The following is a 14,903-nucleotide window of genomic DNA, read 5'->3' on the forward strand; positions in this document are numbered from 1 at the left end:
AGCCAATAATCCCTTCTAATCCACACCCACTCAAAAAATGCTCATGTACATATCCATACATACCCACTACTGACATGCAGATGTAAATAATTGAATGGAGTTATGAGGTGCCATGTTTCATTATAGGGAGCACTGATGGTGCAGTGGTTAAGTGCTTGGCTGCTACCTGAGACGATGGTGGTTCAACCCATCAGGAGCTCCATATGAGAAGGAAGTTTGCTCCAGTAAAAATTACAGCCTAGGAAGCCCTCTGTGACAGCTCTACTCGTCATATAGGTTCACTATTAGTCAGAATCAATTCATTGGCAATGGGTTTGTTTTTAGAGGTTTCTATTTCATTGTTTTACAAAAATGGGATGGTGTTTTAGAAACAGATTTTAATTCTTTTACACGTCAAGACATCTTCAAGTTTCTTCACCATGGCTATTCTAAAATCTTCTTAATGGGCTGTATAATTTTATGGTATAGACGTACTCCAGCATCTTAATATAATCCCTAATTCCATTCACTTCCAATTTTGTTTTTTCACTATATTCTTTTTTGGTTAAATGTTCCTCAACAAATGAGTATTTGTAATAATCGCTTTCATATAAGTATTGTTATTTGCATAAAATGGGTTTTCCTTAAATCAGTTTAGAGATTAAAAGGGTTAGTTTTTTGTTTTTCTTTCACAAAGAAAAAAATGCTAAATCACTGTCCAAAAGGTATGCAAGAATAGAATGGAAGAATGAAGAACTAGTGGGAGCCTGCAAGAAATAGAATTCATTCAAGATAATTCCAATTAAAGTACTTTAGTGTAAAGGCTATTTAGATGGGTATGATTGGATTATGGGGGAAAATACCAGATAATACAAAACCAAGACCTGAAGCTAAAAGTGTAGGATATAATGTTACCAGAGAACGGCAAGAGATGGGACCATAGATGTGGGTACACTCTGAAGCACATGTAGCTTTCAGAGACGTGGGCAGAGACAAGGTATAGGAGCAGAGAAAAAACTGTGCAGAAAAGCCAAGTTCTCCCCAGCTTCCACCATCTCAACTACTGCTGGTGTTTCTCACTGGCTAAATCCAACAAGACGGGCAGAGAAAGGCAGAAAATACATCTGGAGAAATGGGAAATATAAGAGAAAATTATCACAGATTATGGCCCTAATTCAGAATTATACAACACACTCAATTGTCTTTCACTGTGTTATTCAGAAAATCTCTTACCTCACTTGTTAAGTCAGAGAAAAGATTGATCTTCAAGATTTTATTTTTGCACTTAAGTTAATTTGTGGTTTGATTACACAGAAGTAGTTAATTCTATGAAACGAAAGTACCTTGACATAATGTGAGACTGTTGGCACACTGTAAAATTATCTCTAAGAATGTAGAAAGAAAACTAGAAGATTTTCCCATTGTATCTACATGGCAAAAACATAAGCATATAGTTTCTGTAATTTCAAGTCACTGCATCATGTTAATAATTAGGTAGCAGCCTCTTCAATGCCACCATGACATCTTTATTCCTCAGACTATATATAACAGGATTCATCATTGGTGTCAAAATGGTATAGAAAAGACAGACCAGTTTCCCCAGTCCTTCAGATTGATTTGATTTGGGCAGTAAATAATTGATAGCAGCTGTTCCATAGAATAAGATTACTACTGTCAGGTGAGAAGAACAGGTGGAGAAGGCTTTGGCCCTTCCTTTGGCTGAGGACAATTTCAGAATATTGGAGATAATTTTGCCATAGGAAACAACGATCCACAGAAATGGTAACATCAAAAACATCATAGCTAATATATAGACCGCCATCTGATTCACTAATATGTCCCCGCATGCAAGCTTGATTACTGGGGGGATGTCACAAAAGAAATGATTAATTGTGTTAGACCCACAAAAGGACAGAGAGAAAATCTGGCACGTTTGCCCAATTTCAACTGGAATTCCACTGATCCAGGAGCCAGCCACTAACTGGATACAGACCCTGTGGTTCATGGCTACAGGATAATGCAGAGGATTACAAATGGCCACATAGCGGTCATAGGCCATCACTGTCAGGAGCAAACACTCTGTGCCTCCAAATATAAGAAAAAAACACATTTGCATAGCACAGCCCAAAAAGGAAATATTTCCTTTCCGGGTCCAAATGTCCGTGAGCATTCTTGGGATAGTGACTGTTACATAACATATTTCCAAGAAGGAAAAATTGCCCAGGAAAAAATACATGGGGTTCTGGAGAGTAGGGTCAATTCTTGTTATCAGTATTATGATGCTATTGCCCAGCAAAATAAACAGATACATGATGAAAAATGTCCCAAAGAGTATCCACTGTAAATTGGGTTCATCAGAAAATCCCACGAGAACAAACTCCATAATTGTAGTATTTTTTGATTCTTCTGCTTTTAATTTGGTTTCCATCTGTGGATATGATGAATTCAAGATGGTTAATTTATTTGCTATTTTGAAAAGCATATTAACTTCTGTTAACGGGATAGGTACTTGTATAAACCTACATAATTAATTAATTAATTCCTCCATCACCATGCTCCATTTCTAGAGAATGACATTTGAAACTTCAGCAATGAACTGATATACTATTAAAATCAATTCAACAAAAAAGTTCTTTTATATTTTATTAAGCTTGGATTGTAACGATGATAGAGATATTGAGAAGTGTACACTGTTAGTTACAGCTTATTTTGTAGGAAAGAGATCTGATTATTTTACCCCAATAAGAGTGTATCTTTATTGTTTAGTCTCATTTCTTGGATTTGTTCTCTATAGACATCCCTGCTTGAATTTTCTCGAAAAAATATAAAAAACATTAAGCTCAACATCCTTTTCAATAACATTGCCTTTCGACATCCTATTCAGTTTGTAATAAATGTTAATTAACCTTTAATTCAATCAAGAAATATGACCCACTCCTCACAATATGTTTTTCACTCTTTATCCACCTAAGATCCTAAGCTCCATTGTCATGTAATTTCCTTGCTACCAAATCTAACATTCTCTCCCCCCCGCATTTAGAATAATTTTCATTTATAAAAGCATAACTTTGATTAGACAAACTTATTATTTACTCTGGCCCTACATGAGGACAGAGAATGTGAGTAAGGCCTGAGAAAAACACAACTATCTTGCTTTACTTTCTATTAACATCCTCAGATATCAAGCAGTCACTGGACACTATTTGACAATTCAGATAGCACTTGTTTAATATTAACTTTCCAACTTTTCCAATTATTCACGTTATTTCCTTCTCTCAAATCTATTACCCTATACTCTACCTTCTAGTGCAAACAACTGATGATTTTGACATAATAACTTTCAGTGTGAAGGTGATCAGACAAACATTCCTCCATATTCCCTTATTCTATTAGTACTTTTGCTGTTGTTGTTAGGTGTGGTCAAGTCAGTTCTGACTCAAAGCAACCGTATGTACAACAGAACAAAACACTGCCCGGTCCTGTGCCATTTTCACAATCCTTGTTATGCTTGAGCCCATTGTTGTAGCCACAGTGTGAATCCATCTCATTGAGGGTCTTCCTCTTTTTTGCTGACCCTCTACTTTTCCAGGCATGACGTCCTCCTCCAGGGACAGATTCCTCCTGTTAACATGTCAAAAGTACGTGAGATACAGCCTCGTCATCTTTGCTTCTAAGGACCATTCTGGCTGTACTTCTTCCAAGACAGATTTGCTTCTTCTTTGGCAGTCCAAGGTATATTCAACATACTTTGCCAACAACATAATTCAAAGCGTCAATTCTTATTCTTTATTCCTCATCCAACTTTCACGTGCATAGGAGGTGATGATTGAAAACTGGATGGCTTGGACCAGGCACACCTTAGTCCTTAAAGTGGTATCTTTGCTTTTTAACACTTCAAAGAGGTCTTTTGCAGCAGATTTGCCCCCTGCAGTGCAGCTTTTGATTTCTTTCTTTTATTTTTTTTTCAATTGTTCTTTAAGTGAAAGTGTAAAAATCAAGTCGGTCTCTCATGCAAAAATTTATATACACCTTGCTATAAGCTCCTAGTTGCTCTCTCTATAATGAGACCGCGCCCTACTTCTCTCCACCCTCTATTCCTGGGTCCATTCATCCAGCTTCTGTCCCCCTCTGCCTTCTCATCTCTCCTCCAGACAGAAGCTGCCCACATAGTCTCATGTGTCTACTTGAGCCAAGAAGCTCACTCCTCACCAGTATCATTTTCTATCTTATAATCCATTCCAATCCCTGTCTGAAGAGTTGGCTTTGGAAATGGTTCCAGTCTTGGGCTAACAGAAAGCCTGGAGACCAACATCTTTTGATTTCTTGACTGTTGCTTCCATGGGTGCTGATTGTGGAGCCAAGTAAAATGAAATCCTTGACAATTGCAACCTTTTCTCCATTTATCATGATGTTGCTTATTGGTCCAGTTGCAAGGATTTTTGTTTTCTTTAAGTTGAAGTGTAAGCCATACTGATGGCTGTAGTCTTTGATCTTCATCGAGTGCTTCAAGTGCTCTTTACTTTCAGCAAGCAAAGTTGTGTCATCTGGATGAAGCAGGTTGGTAATGAGTCTTCCTCCAACCTTATTAGTACTATTATCAAAATGACTTTAAATGAATTACACCTACTCCTCAGTTATTGACTGTTTCATTATGTGATATTCAGCATGTACAATATTAAAAAATCTATGATCTGACTTTTTGCACTAAAAAGTCAGTCTGACATTGTCCCAGCAGCTGTGGAGCATCCCCTCCCTTGAGGAGGGTCTCTGGACAACTTCCAGGAAGCTGGGCTGTGCTACCCCAGCCATCCGCTCCCTCTTGCCAGTGGAAGTGCCAGATCCAGTTGCCATGGACCTGCCTCCTTCATGGCCAAGGTCTCTGTGCAGACAAGCAGGCAGCAAGGAGTCAGAGTGTGCCTGTTCTGGTTTCTGAGCTCTTTTTCAGCCTGAGGCCTTGCAGCTCAAAACTGCTGTTGGGTGTGAAGGGAAGAAAGAAAGAGGCAACAGAGAAGGTGTTTGGAAGAAATATGCATTTGTTCAATGAAATCTCAAAGTGAGCCAATCTGGACCTGAAGACTACCTTGTTGGGGCCTGTGAGGGGGCCAGTCTCCCAGCTAACTTATAGGAAGCCCTAGCATTCATGGCTCACCAGGCCTCAAAGGAAAAGGAGCCTCCTGGATCCTCAAAGCAGGGCTTGCAGGGTGGGAGTGGAGCCTTAGGAACAGCTTCATGGAGCTCTGATGCAATACAGGAGGAAAGTGAATTGGTTAAGCTGTGGGCCCTTCAGTCACACAGCCCCAGCCCAGCTTCATCCAGCTTTGTCTCCTCCAAACATCCTTCTCCACAGAGGCATAAGCCATAATTGGACTTGTCACAGTGGTGAGCACATAAGTAAATCCTAGCTGTTAGTATTTCTATGATCACATTTTCTAACTAAAAAAAAAAAAAAAAAACAAATTGAGATGGTTCGAAAACAAACAAAAAAAAATCCTCCATTTTCATATAATGCCAATTTTTGCATAATGACCAGGTCTTTGCAAACTAAACATGTCCATAAGTAAAGAGTAAGTGTTTTTACTATAAATAATAAACACTGTTATTATGATCATTTGCCACATATCTAATTTTATTTATAATTAGGAAAATTAGAGGGCTGCATGTGTTATCTTAAGTAAATTCATTTTCAAATACAGTTTTTCCCAGAATTTCATGTTTTTTTCTTTTTTATTAGTTGTATCTTCATCTTCAAATTTAGAACTATCCTTACATAAAATAACCTATCAATATAATAACAACTTACCTTTAAAGATTGCATAAAGCTGTCTAGGAGAGTCTAGGTGTTTTGATACCATATACTTTTTTTTTTAATTTATACTCCCCCCTCCCCCAAATATCACTGTGATTCCACAACAGTCTTTGCTTGCTTTCAAACTCAAAGTGCTCTTAAATAGGAAAGAGTTGCACAGTCCCTGGGGGAAATCTCTCTTGGGTATTTACTTAATTTCAAGTAGAATGCTTCTATTTGGCAGTAACTCTGTTTTTTTTTTTTCAAAATGATTTTCTCTGAATAGATCTGACTTTTCTGCAACCCCTTCTTGGCATAAATTCCAAGCAAACTTGCTTTCCCAGACATGGAGAGAACGCATGGAGGAGTAATACCACTCATGCTCTAGCATTATTATTTTATGGAAAAAGTTAATCTTTCTAGTGATTGCATTTCAGACCCTTGAATATTGATGTGAATAGGCCTTGAAATCATAAACTAAAAATCTGCTTCTATTTGTAATTTAATTTGTTTCTTCCTGCTTTGGGGTTCTATGACTATTCATCACTCATCTGTCAGTTTGTCATACTGTGGTGGCTTGCTGTTGCAGTGATGCTGGAAGTTATACTGCTAGTATTTCAAATACCAGCAGGATCACCCATGGTGGACAGGTTTCAGCTGACATTCCAAACTAAGACAGATTAGGAAGAAGAATCTGGTGGTCTTCTTTTGAAAAAAAATTGCCATTAAAAATCTTATGAATAGTTGCAGGCCACTGTCTGATATACATCAGAATGGGAGCCCCTCAGGTTGGAAGAGACTAAAAACACAACTGAGGAAGAGCTGCCTTTTCAAAGTAAAATCAGCCTTAATGATGTGGATGGAGTAAAGCTTTGAGGACCTTCATTTGTTGATGTGACATGACTCAAAATGAGAAAAAACAGGTGCAAGCATCCACTACTAATTGGAACGTGGAATATATGAAGTATAAACATAGGAAAATTCGAAATCATCAAAAATGATATGGAACAAATTAAAATCGATATTGTAAGCATTAATGAGCTGAAATTGACAGGTATTGGCCGTTGTGAATCAATCCTAAGGTCTACTATGTTGGGAATGCCAAATTGAAGACGAATGGCATCATATTCATTGTCAAGAAGAAAATTTCAAGAACCATTCTGAAGCATAACACTGTCAATGATAGGATAATATCCACGAACCTACAAGGAAGATGAGTTAATACGACTGTTACACAAATTTACGTACTAACTGCTAAGGCTAAAGATGAAGAAATTGAAGATTTTTACCAACTTCTGCTTTGTGAAACTGATCGAACCTGTAATCAAGATGCATTGATAATTACTGGTAATTGAGATGCAAATTTGGAAACAAAAAAGGAGGCTCGGTATTTGGAAAATATGTACCTGGTGATAGAGATTACTCCAGAGATCACATGATTTAGAATTTTTCAAGAGCAATGACTTTTTTTGACGATACCTTTTTTCAACAACATAGACGGTGACTATACACATGGACCTCACCAAACTGAACATACAGGAATTCAATAGACTATGTCTGTGTTAAGAGATGATGGAAAGGCTCAATATCATCGGTCAGAACAAGGCCAGGGGCTGACTGTGGAACAGATCATCAATTGATCATATGCAAGTTCAAGATGAATTTCAAAAAATTGAAACAAGCCAAAGTAAGACCTTGAGTATATACCACCTGAATTTAGAGACCATCTCAAGAATGGATTTGAAAATTCAATGCTAATGACCAAACACCAGACAAATTCTGGAATGACATCAAAGACGTCATACATGAAGAAAAGTAAAAGGCTATTAAAAAGACAAGAAAGAAAGGAAACGCCAAAATAGATGTCAGAAGAGACTCGACTCTGAAACTTGCTCTTGAAAGTTGAGTAGTTAAAAGGAAGAAATGATGAAGAGAAAGAGCTGAACAGAAGATTTGAAAGGGTGGCTCATGAAAACAAAATAAAGTAGTATAATGAAATGTCCAAAGACCTGGAGTTAGAAAACCAAAGAGGAAGAACATACCTAGCATTTCTTAAGCTGAAAGAGCTGAAGAAAAAAAAAAAAAAAAATCAAGCATTGAGTTGCAATTTTGAAGGATTCTATAGGAAAAAAGTCTTGAATGATGCAGGAAGCATCAAAAGAAGATGAAAGGAATGTACAAAGTCACAGTACCAAAAAGAATTGGTTGATGTTCAACCATTTCAGGAAGTAGCATATGATCAAAAACCAATGGTAGTGAGGGAAGAAGTTCAAGTTGTACTGAAGGCATTAGTGAAAAACAAGGATCCGGGAATTGATGAAATACCATTTGAGATGTTTCAACCAACAGATGCATATGGGAGTACTTGGTTGGGCCCACTATAAGCTATACTTCACAGGACCTTGGAACAGAGTGTGAACTCCTGGGGATTTTTCTTTGGGTCTAAGGTAGAGAAATATGGGAAGAAAGGGAGAGTTTATTACTCTAAGACGTGGAGAAAGACTGAAGCATCTTTTTTTTTTTTTTTTTTCCTTAGGTTGTGCTTCTTTTGTAAAGCATAGAAAAATGCCAGGGGTCATGATGTTTGTCATCCTAGCTCCCAGCTTAAATGTAGAAATGCAAATTTAGGGACAGATTTTGAAGAGGAAAGACTTCAGGCAAGATGTGTCTCTAGACAGAACCTGTGTGTAGAGGAGTACAAGCAGCGACAATTGTCCTTGCATGGAGTACTATTATCATGGGGTCCAGAAGCACCAATGTTACGTTGTTTATCACAATGCTGAGGATGCCCCACCACTGCCTGGGGGCTACTCCTGCATTCCTTATTCATGACAGCTCCTTACCACTTCACACCGAGACACGGGAAAAATAGATTATAGGCGCATTATAGTACACTGGGGGAAACTCTGATCTGCTTTCTACTTCCTGCTGAGAGTGTGCTTTCCTGGGGTTTCTAGCTTTTCGTCCTCATAACTCTGATACAAATTTCCTCATTGGAAGACCTCTCCCACATGTATAAGTTTGGTCATCTTTTTTCTGAGATCCATATTACCAATATTGATATACTTTTTTTTCCAATCTATAATTGCAGAACTTCAAATGTATGTCATCTGAACATCTAAAATTTCCCTTTAAGCAGCTTTTCCTTTGTTTTAGGATACCTACTGCCATCAAGTCAACTGTGACTCATGGCAGCTCCATGTATTTCAGAGCAGAACTGTAAACTCACAGGGCTTTCAATGGCTGTGATCTTATGGAAGTAGAAGGCCAAGACTGTCTTCTGCGATGCCAATGGGTGGATTCGAAATACCAGCCTTTCAGTTAGTAGCTAAGAGCAAACTGTTTGTGCGACCCAGGAATCAACAGAGAGCACTTAACTGTCTTAGATTACTTTTAGGCAGGACAAAACACTTCACTTTGGTTGAGATTAGAAGGAAGAATTATGAAATTCTGAAAAGACCCTGAAGATAGAGTCTTGATTTTTTTTCAAACAGTTGTAATTAATAGCATAATCTTCCAGTCCTGATGCCCTGTTCTTCATATAGTTCAGCTTATCAGATTATTTGCTGAGTATTTAGATTGAATAGGTGCGGAGAAAGGAGACATTCCTGAAGCACACCTTTCCTGACTTTAAACTTTGCAGTATTCCTTTGTTCTTTTCAAACAACTCCCTTTTAATCTATGTCCAGTTTTGTCTTTAGCACAATTAAGTGTTCTGGAATTCTCTTTCTTCATAGTTTTATCCTTAATTTTTTATGATCCACACAGTCAATTGTATTTACATAGTCAATAAAACACAGGTAAACATCTTTCTGGTATTCTCTGCTTTCATCCAGGAGCCATCTGATATCAGCTATGATATCCCTGGTTCCACATCCTTTTCTGAATCCAGCCTGAATTTCTGGCAGTTCATGTAGATACATTGCTGCATCTGCCTTTGAATGATCTTCAGCAAAATTTTGCTTGCCTGTGAAATTAATAATGCTGTTCTATAAATTCTGCATTCTGTTGGATCACCTTTCTTGGGAATAGGCATAAATATGAATCTCTTCCAGTCAGTTGGCCAGATAACTGTCTTCCAAATTTTTTGGCTTAGACAAGTGAGCACTTCGAGTACAGCAACCATATGTTGAAACATCTCAATTGATATTCCGTCAATTCCTGGAGCTTTGTTTTTAGCCAATGCCTTCAAGGCAGCTTGGACTTCTTGCCTCAGTACCATTGGTTCCTGATCATATGCTACCTCTTGAAATGGTTGAATGTTGACTAATTCTTTTTGGTATAACTACTCTGTGTTTTCCTTCCATCTTCTTTTGATGGTTCCTGCATTGTTTAATATTTTCTCCGGAGAACCCTTCACTTTTGCAACTCGAGGCTTGAATTTTTTCTTCAGCTCTTTCAGCTTGAGAAACCCCGAGAGTGTTCTTCCCTTTTGGTTTTCTATTCTAGCTCTTTGTACATGTCATTATAATGCTTTACTTTTTCTTCTCAAACTGCCCTTTGAAATCTCCATTCAGTTCTCTTTCTTCATCATTTCTTCCTTATGTTTTAGCTGCTTGACATTTGAGAGCAAGTTTCAGAGTCTCCTCTGACATCCGTCTTGGTCTTTTCTTTTTTTCCTGTCTTTTCAATGACCTCTTGCTTTCTTCATATATGAAGTCTTTCATGTCGTTCCACAACTTGTCGGTCTGAGGTCATTAATTTTTAACACGTCAAATCTATTCTTGAGATGGTGTCTAAATTCAGGTGGGATTTACTCAAGGTAGTATTTTGGCTCTCGTGGACTTGCTCTGATTTTCTTCAGTTTTAGCTTGAAGTTGTATATGAGCAATTGATGGTCTGTTCCACAGTCGGTGCCTGGCATTGTTCTGACTGACGATACTGAGCTTTTCCACCATCTATTTCTGCAGATGTAGTCAATTTGATTCCTGTGTGTTCCATCTTGTATAGTTGCCATTTATGTTGGTGAAAAAAGGTATTTGCAATGAAGAAGTCGTTAGTCTTGCAAAATTCTATCATTTGATCTCTGGCGTTGTTTCTATCACCAAGGCCATCTTTTCCAACTACAGATCCTTCTTCTTTGTTTCCACCTTTTGCCTTCCAGTCACCAGTAATTATCAATGCATCCTGATTGTATGTTAGATCAATTTCAAATTGCAGAAATGGTAAAAATCTTCTATTTCCTCATCTTTGGTCTTAGTGGTTGGTGAATAAATTTGAATAATAGTCATATTAACTGGTCTTCCTTGTAGGCATATGGATATTATCATATCACTGACAGTGTTGTACTTCAGGATAGACCTTGAAATGTTCTTTTTGACAATGAATGTCATATCATTCCTCTTCAAGTTGTCATTCCCAGCATAGTAGACTATATGATTGTCCCATTCATAATGGCACATACCATTCCATTTTTGCTCACTAATGCCTAGGATATCAATGTGTATGGGTTCCATTTCATTTTTGATGATTTCCAATTTTCCTAGATTTATAACTCGTGTATTACTTGTTCTGATTTTTAATGGGTTTTCAGCTGTTTCTTCCCATTTTGAGTTGTGCCACATCAGCAAATGAAGGTCTCAAAAGCTTTACTCCACCCACATAATTAAGATTTACTCCATTTTGAGGAGGCGGCTCTTCCTCAGTAGCTTTTTAAATGTCTTCCAACCTGGGGGGCTCATCTTCTTGCACTGTATTGGACAATGTTCCACTGTTATTCATAAGGTTTTCAGTGGCTAATTCTTTTCAGATATAGACTGCCAGGACCTTCTTCCTAGTCTGCCTTAGTCTGAAAGCTCAGCTGAAACCTGTCCTCCCTGGGTAACCCTGGTGGTATGTGAATACTGGTGGCATAGCTTCCAGTGTCACAGCAACATTCAAGCCCCCACACTACGAAAAACTGACAAACAAGTGGGAGAGTAACCCTGTAGGACCAGTCAAACTACCCATAGCTTTTCCAAGGAGCAGTTGGTGGATTTGAACTGCTGACCTTCAGGGTTAGCAGCTAAACTCTTAACCACTGTGCTACCAGGGCTCCACTTTGCACATAGTCATTATATAACACATGACTGCTTATACCTGGTCATAGTTGATCAGTTTGGCAATGGAAGGGATACCCAACATGGTCCAGTCAGAGAACTTCCCTGTGACTGTTTGAATAAGAACTAAGACTGTAGCTATAATTTTTTAAGCTTGGGAGTTGTTGGCCATGTCTCCTCCCATATTAACTATGGTAGAACTTCAAGAACATAGAGGAGAATTAAAGAGATGTGCATTAAATAGGAGAAACGAGACAAGGAGATAGAATCCTATGTTGTATAGGAGTGCTTGCTTCATGTTGTCCCTGAATCCAGCTGCTGGGTTAGACCCTGTTTTTCATGCAATATATCCCACTATCTTGATTAGGTGGGTTTGATTAAGGATTCTGAGGTTGTAATGAGAAATCTAGCTATTGTAATGTCTCTCCCATGCCTACTCTCACTGAAGACAGACAAAAAAAAACTAGATGCTAATATTCACATTATATATGAAATGATTTGTCTCTGAAGTGCAGCAGGGATTTAAGGATACAGCCATTCTCCTGCACAGAAAGACAATACCTTTGACAATGACATTGGCATTTTTATTGAGAGCATATCCCACAATACCAACTTGTTGCCATCAAGCTGATTCCAACTCACAGCAACCCTACAAGACTTAGTAGAACTATCCCATAGGGTTTCCAAGGAGCAATGAGTAGATTTGATCTGCTGAACTTTGGTTAGCAGCCAAGTTTTAACCACTTTGTCACCAGGGCTCCATCACACAACAGTAGCAGAGAAATGGTGTGAGAAGGCTGAAGCAAAAAGAATGCATATGAAATAGTTCATGAATCTGGTTCATCACATTTTTTTGGAATGTTTAAAAACCTGCTTAGTTGCCCTTTCTAATCCTCAATTGAATCAAGTACCACCACCGTATCATAGTTGTGTGGAATAAAATAAAATACACAATTTAAAAACCCTGTTGATATTTCTGGTTTTCTATTATTATTATTATTGCTGCTTTTCATATACCCTCTTGTTCCTACCTTAATTATTTAAAGCAAATTTGTATGCCATTTATTCTAATGTCTATTAAAAAATGAAATATTGAAATCTCTTTTAAGACTTAATAATAGACTGGGGTAGAAGACGGCATATCTCAGGAGAAATCTTTCCAACTCATTCCAGAAACAAAAAATTGGGGCATGCTGTCAATTCCACACATTTGTGAATTTCTCATTAAATATCTGTCCTCAAAGCCGTTGCATCACAAATTCATGCAAATTTTCCTCAAGAACCATTCCCGTCAGCCTGCATTGGTTCATAACATGAGTCAATCAATAACTTTGCTCATATCTCCATAGTACATATCAGATTACCAAATATAACCCTTGGTCTAGCAAGGAGATAGTCTACCTGCAAAAACATGCAAGAGTCTGTGAACTTTTATGGGAATTCTAGTGCATTAGAAAAAGAAAGACCTTTCAGAAAAGGGTCATGAATGGTAGAGATCTTTAACTTGTTCCGGACTTAGTGGACACGACTCTAGGTTTCCAGCTATTCAGCAAGATACTGGCCTTAAATCTAAAAGAAATACATGAAGACGATGACAGATGTTAGACAGGAAAATAGACAGACAGACAGACAGATAGACAGATAGATTAGACAGACAGATAGATAGATAGGAATATTAAGAAAATATCCATGGGACTGTATTTTCACGTAAACTTCTATTGTAAGGTAAACCTGTTAAATCATGCGAAAAGGTTGTTCAGCATTTATGGGACTAGGCATTGCATCATTGCTACAATGGGTCCAATTCAAATGGAAAAGGATAATTACTATGCACATTTACTTGTAAATCAAAATTTAAATAGCTTGAATTTCTACCCCCACAACTGGATTACATATCTAATGTCTTTTTGCGTTTTACAACTTTTCGAGATATAAATCACATAAAATGTACCTATTAAAATGGAGTTGTGAAACCATCACTCTGATCTAATTTTAAAACACTTCATCAATACCCATTTGTAGTCATGCCTCATCCTTTCTACCTCCTTCCGCTCCTAAGCCCTTGGTTATCTATTTTCTGTCCCTTCTGGACATTTCATATAAATCGAATCATAAATATGTTTTGTGTGTATGTGTTTGCAAGTGCCATCCTTTACATAGCATAGTTTTTTGTTTTTGTTTTTTAATTTACAGTTGCAGCATTTATCTTCATTCCTTCTTATTGCTGAACAATATTTCATTATACAGATAAACCATATTTTATGTTCACAATTGATAAACATCTGAGTTGTTTTCTGTCTTTATTATGAAAAATACTGCTGTGATATATGTGGTAATAGAGTTAGACAGTATGGACTAATGTTTAGCTTAATATGGATATTGATGGTTACAAATGGAAATAATACATACACGCACACACACACTCACATATACACACAATATGCACGCAGATATTTTCTTGCTCTGTCATTTGAGAGGGCCTAGAACTAATGATCATAAGGTTTTCACTGGCTAATGCTTTTCAGAAGTAGACTGCCGGGTCCTTCTTCCTGATGTTTTCAGGAGGGATCAGTCCCTGGAGAAGGACATCATGGTTAGCAGAGTACAGAGTCAGCGGAAAAGAGGGAGACCCTCAATGAGGTGGATTGACACAGTGGCTGCAATAATGATCTCAAGCATAACAACGATTGTAAGGATGGCGCAGGACTGGGCAGTGTTTCGTTCTGCTGTGCACAGGGTTGCTATAAGTTGGAACCGGCTCAACGGCACCTAACAACAACAACAGCAACAGAACTAATGATATTCTAGGAGCCATGTGCACAACTATTTCCCAGATCTTGGTTTCTAATTTTGGTTTCCAATTTAAGGAACAAGATTTCTTTGGAGAAATGGCTGACTCTAGGTCTAGGGCAGGAAATATGCAAGATGAATCCGGAGCACATTTTATTGTGAAAAAGAAGAAAAGCTTAAAAATCCAATGAAATAACAAACAAAAAAGCAATGAACATTGAGGCAGGTATGTCAAAGGTGCACAGGAGTCAACTTAAAGAGCTCCCAATGGACAAACTGAAACAACCTGAGCAACAAAATAACTGAAGTAG

The 14,903-nt window shown here is 37.8% G+C and overlaps 1 protein-coding gene across 1 annotated transcript; it reads right to left on the reverse strand.

Annotated features, from left to right (window-relative positions):
- Positions 1-919: 919 nt before the first annotated feature.
- LOC135231873 (olfactory receptor 10AG1-like) lies at positions 920-10,310 on the reverse strand. Its single transcript, XM_064289074.1, has 2 exons — positions 9,767-10,310; positions 920-2,388 (listed from the first exon to the last, which is right to left on the reverse strand). The coding sequence occupies exons 1-2, from the start codon at positions 9,984-9,986 to the stop codon at positions 1,463-1,465; spliced, it is 1,146 nt and encodes a 381-aa protein (XP_064145144.1). The 5' UTR covers positions 9,987-10,310; the 3' UTR covers positions 920-1,462.
- Positions 10,311-14,903: the final 4,593 nt, after the last annotated feature.

This window comes from Loxodonta africana, chromosome 7, assembly GCF_030014295.1.
Source record: "Loxodonta africana isolate mLoxAfr1 chromosome 7, mLoxAfr1.hap2, whole genome shotgun sequence".
In the NCBI taxonomy this organism is placed as follows: Eukaryota; Metazoa; Chordata; class Mammalia; order Proboscidea; family Elephantidae; genus Loxodonta; species Loxodonta africana.